General features: G+C 40.5%; 1 protein-coding gene across 1 annotated transcript in view; it reads right to left on the bottom strand.

The window, feature by feature from the left end:
• LOC119593353 (regulator of chromosome condensation-like) overlaps positions 1 to 1,089 on the bottom strand; it is a gene marked incomplete at its 5' end in the record, with an annotated part of 13,192 nt that overhangs the window by 5,468 nt on the left and 6,635 nt on the right. Inside the window, 3 exon segments of the mRNA XM_037942279.1 lie at positions 29 to 207; positions 498 to 591; positions 735 to 887. Coding sequence (XP_037798207.1) covers positions 29 to 207; positions 498 to 591; positions 735 to 887 — 426 coding nt within the window.

Below are 1,089 nucleotides of genomic sequence, written 5' to 3'. Positions count from 1 at the left end.
AGGATTCCAATCCGGCCAAACCGCTTACCTGACTCCATCACAACCAGAGAGACGCACTCTCCTGCAGACACAGACACGGCCTTCTGTCCTTCTAGGTCCTTGACGGGGGTCGGCTTCTTGAGGTCCTCTTTGATATCTCCCATTCCTAGGCGTCCGTACTCCCGCCGACCCATCGAGTGTGCTGTGCCGTCCTCACTCAGAGCCAAGCTGTAATCAAAGACAGGATAATGCTCGGTTTCTCTTCTAAACAAAAAAGGAAAAGAGATCTCACAGGTAAATGCCATATACTGCATTGAGATGCAGTTAATGTAATACAGAGTATGATTTTCATCCTTGCATTTCATTTTTGCATTAATTGAAAACAAAACGTACAAATGCATGCATGTTTTTGCACATTCAGTAATGTAAATCCTGTCACTAAAATTATCAATAACAATAAATTAATGTGGCAAATAATGAGTATAAAAGCAACAATCTACCTCTCTAAGTTAGCCTACCTGTGATGCTGTCCCCCAGAAACCTGTAACCATTTTTTTCCTTTGAAATTTTTCAACAGGACTGGTTGGAACTTCATGTTTGTATCTTCATCACCTGAAATAAGCAAAATGATCTTCCTTCATTCCTTCCTGGCATCCCTCACGTACAAAATACAAATACAAAAACAGTCAACAGAATCATATCACAAACTATTTTCATGACCAGGAGACATGTAAAGACAGAGATCTTCCTCTTACCAAGTTGGTTATAATTATTGAGGCCAAAGGCATAGATGTGGCCGGTCTCCCGTGCCCTGGCAAACGTGGTGAGTCCTCCGGCCCACACGTCGTCAAACAAGACTGGCTTGCGGTTCTTGAACACCTTGATGGGCATGGGTTCCAGCAACGTTTCTGAAGTGTAAAGTAAAAGCTCTCTTACACAAAGATTATCATTACATAATGGCAACTGCTTACCTTTCATGCTTACAACAAATTCAATAATTCAATCTATGTCACCTCAATACATCAGTCTTATAGATTAGGAAAGCAACAACTTGAAAAGTAAAAATGAAATAAAAGTAATTACATATGTACAAGCAACAAACACAACAGT

This window comes from Penaeus monodon, chromosome 32, assembly GCF_015228065.2.
Source record: "Penaeus monodon isolate SGIC_2016 chromosome 32, NSTDA_Pmon_1, whole genome shotgun sequence".
Taxonomy (NCBI): Eukaryota; Metazoa; Arthropoda; class Malacostraca; order Decapoda; family Penaeidae; genus Penaeus; species Penaeus monodon.
This window is presented reverse-complemented; position numbering and strand designations above follow the sequence as displayed.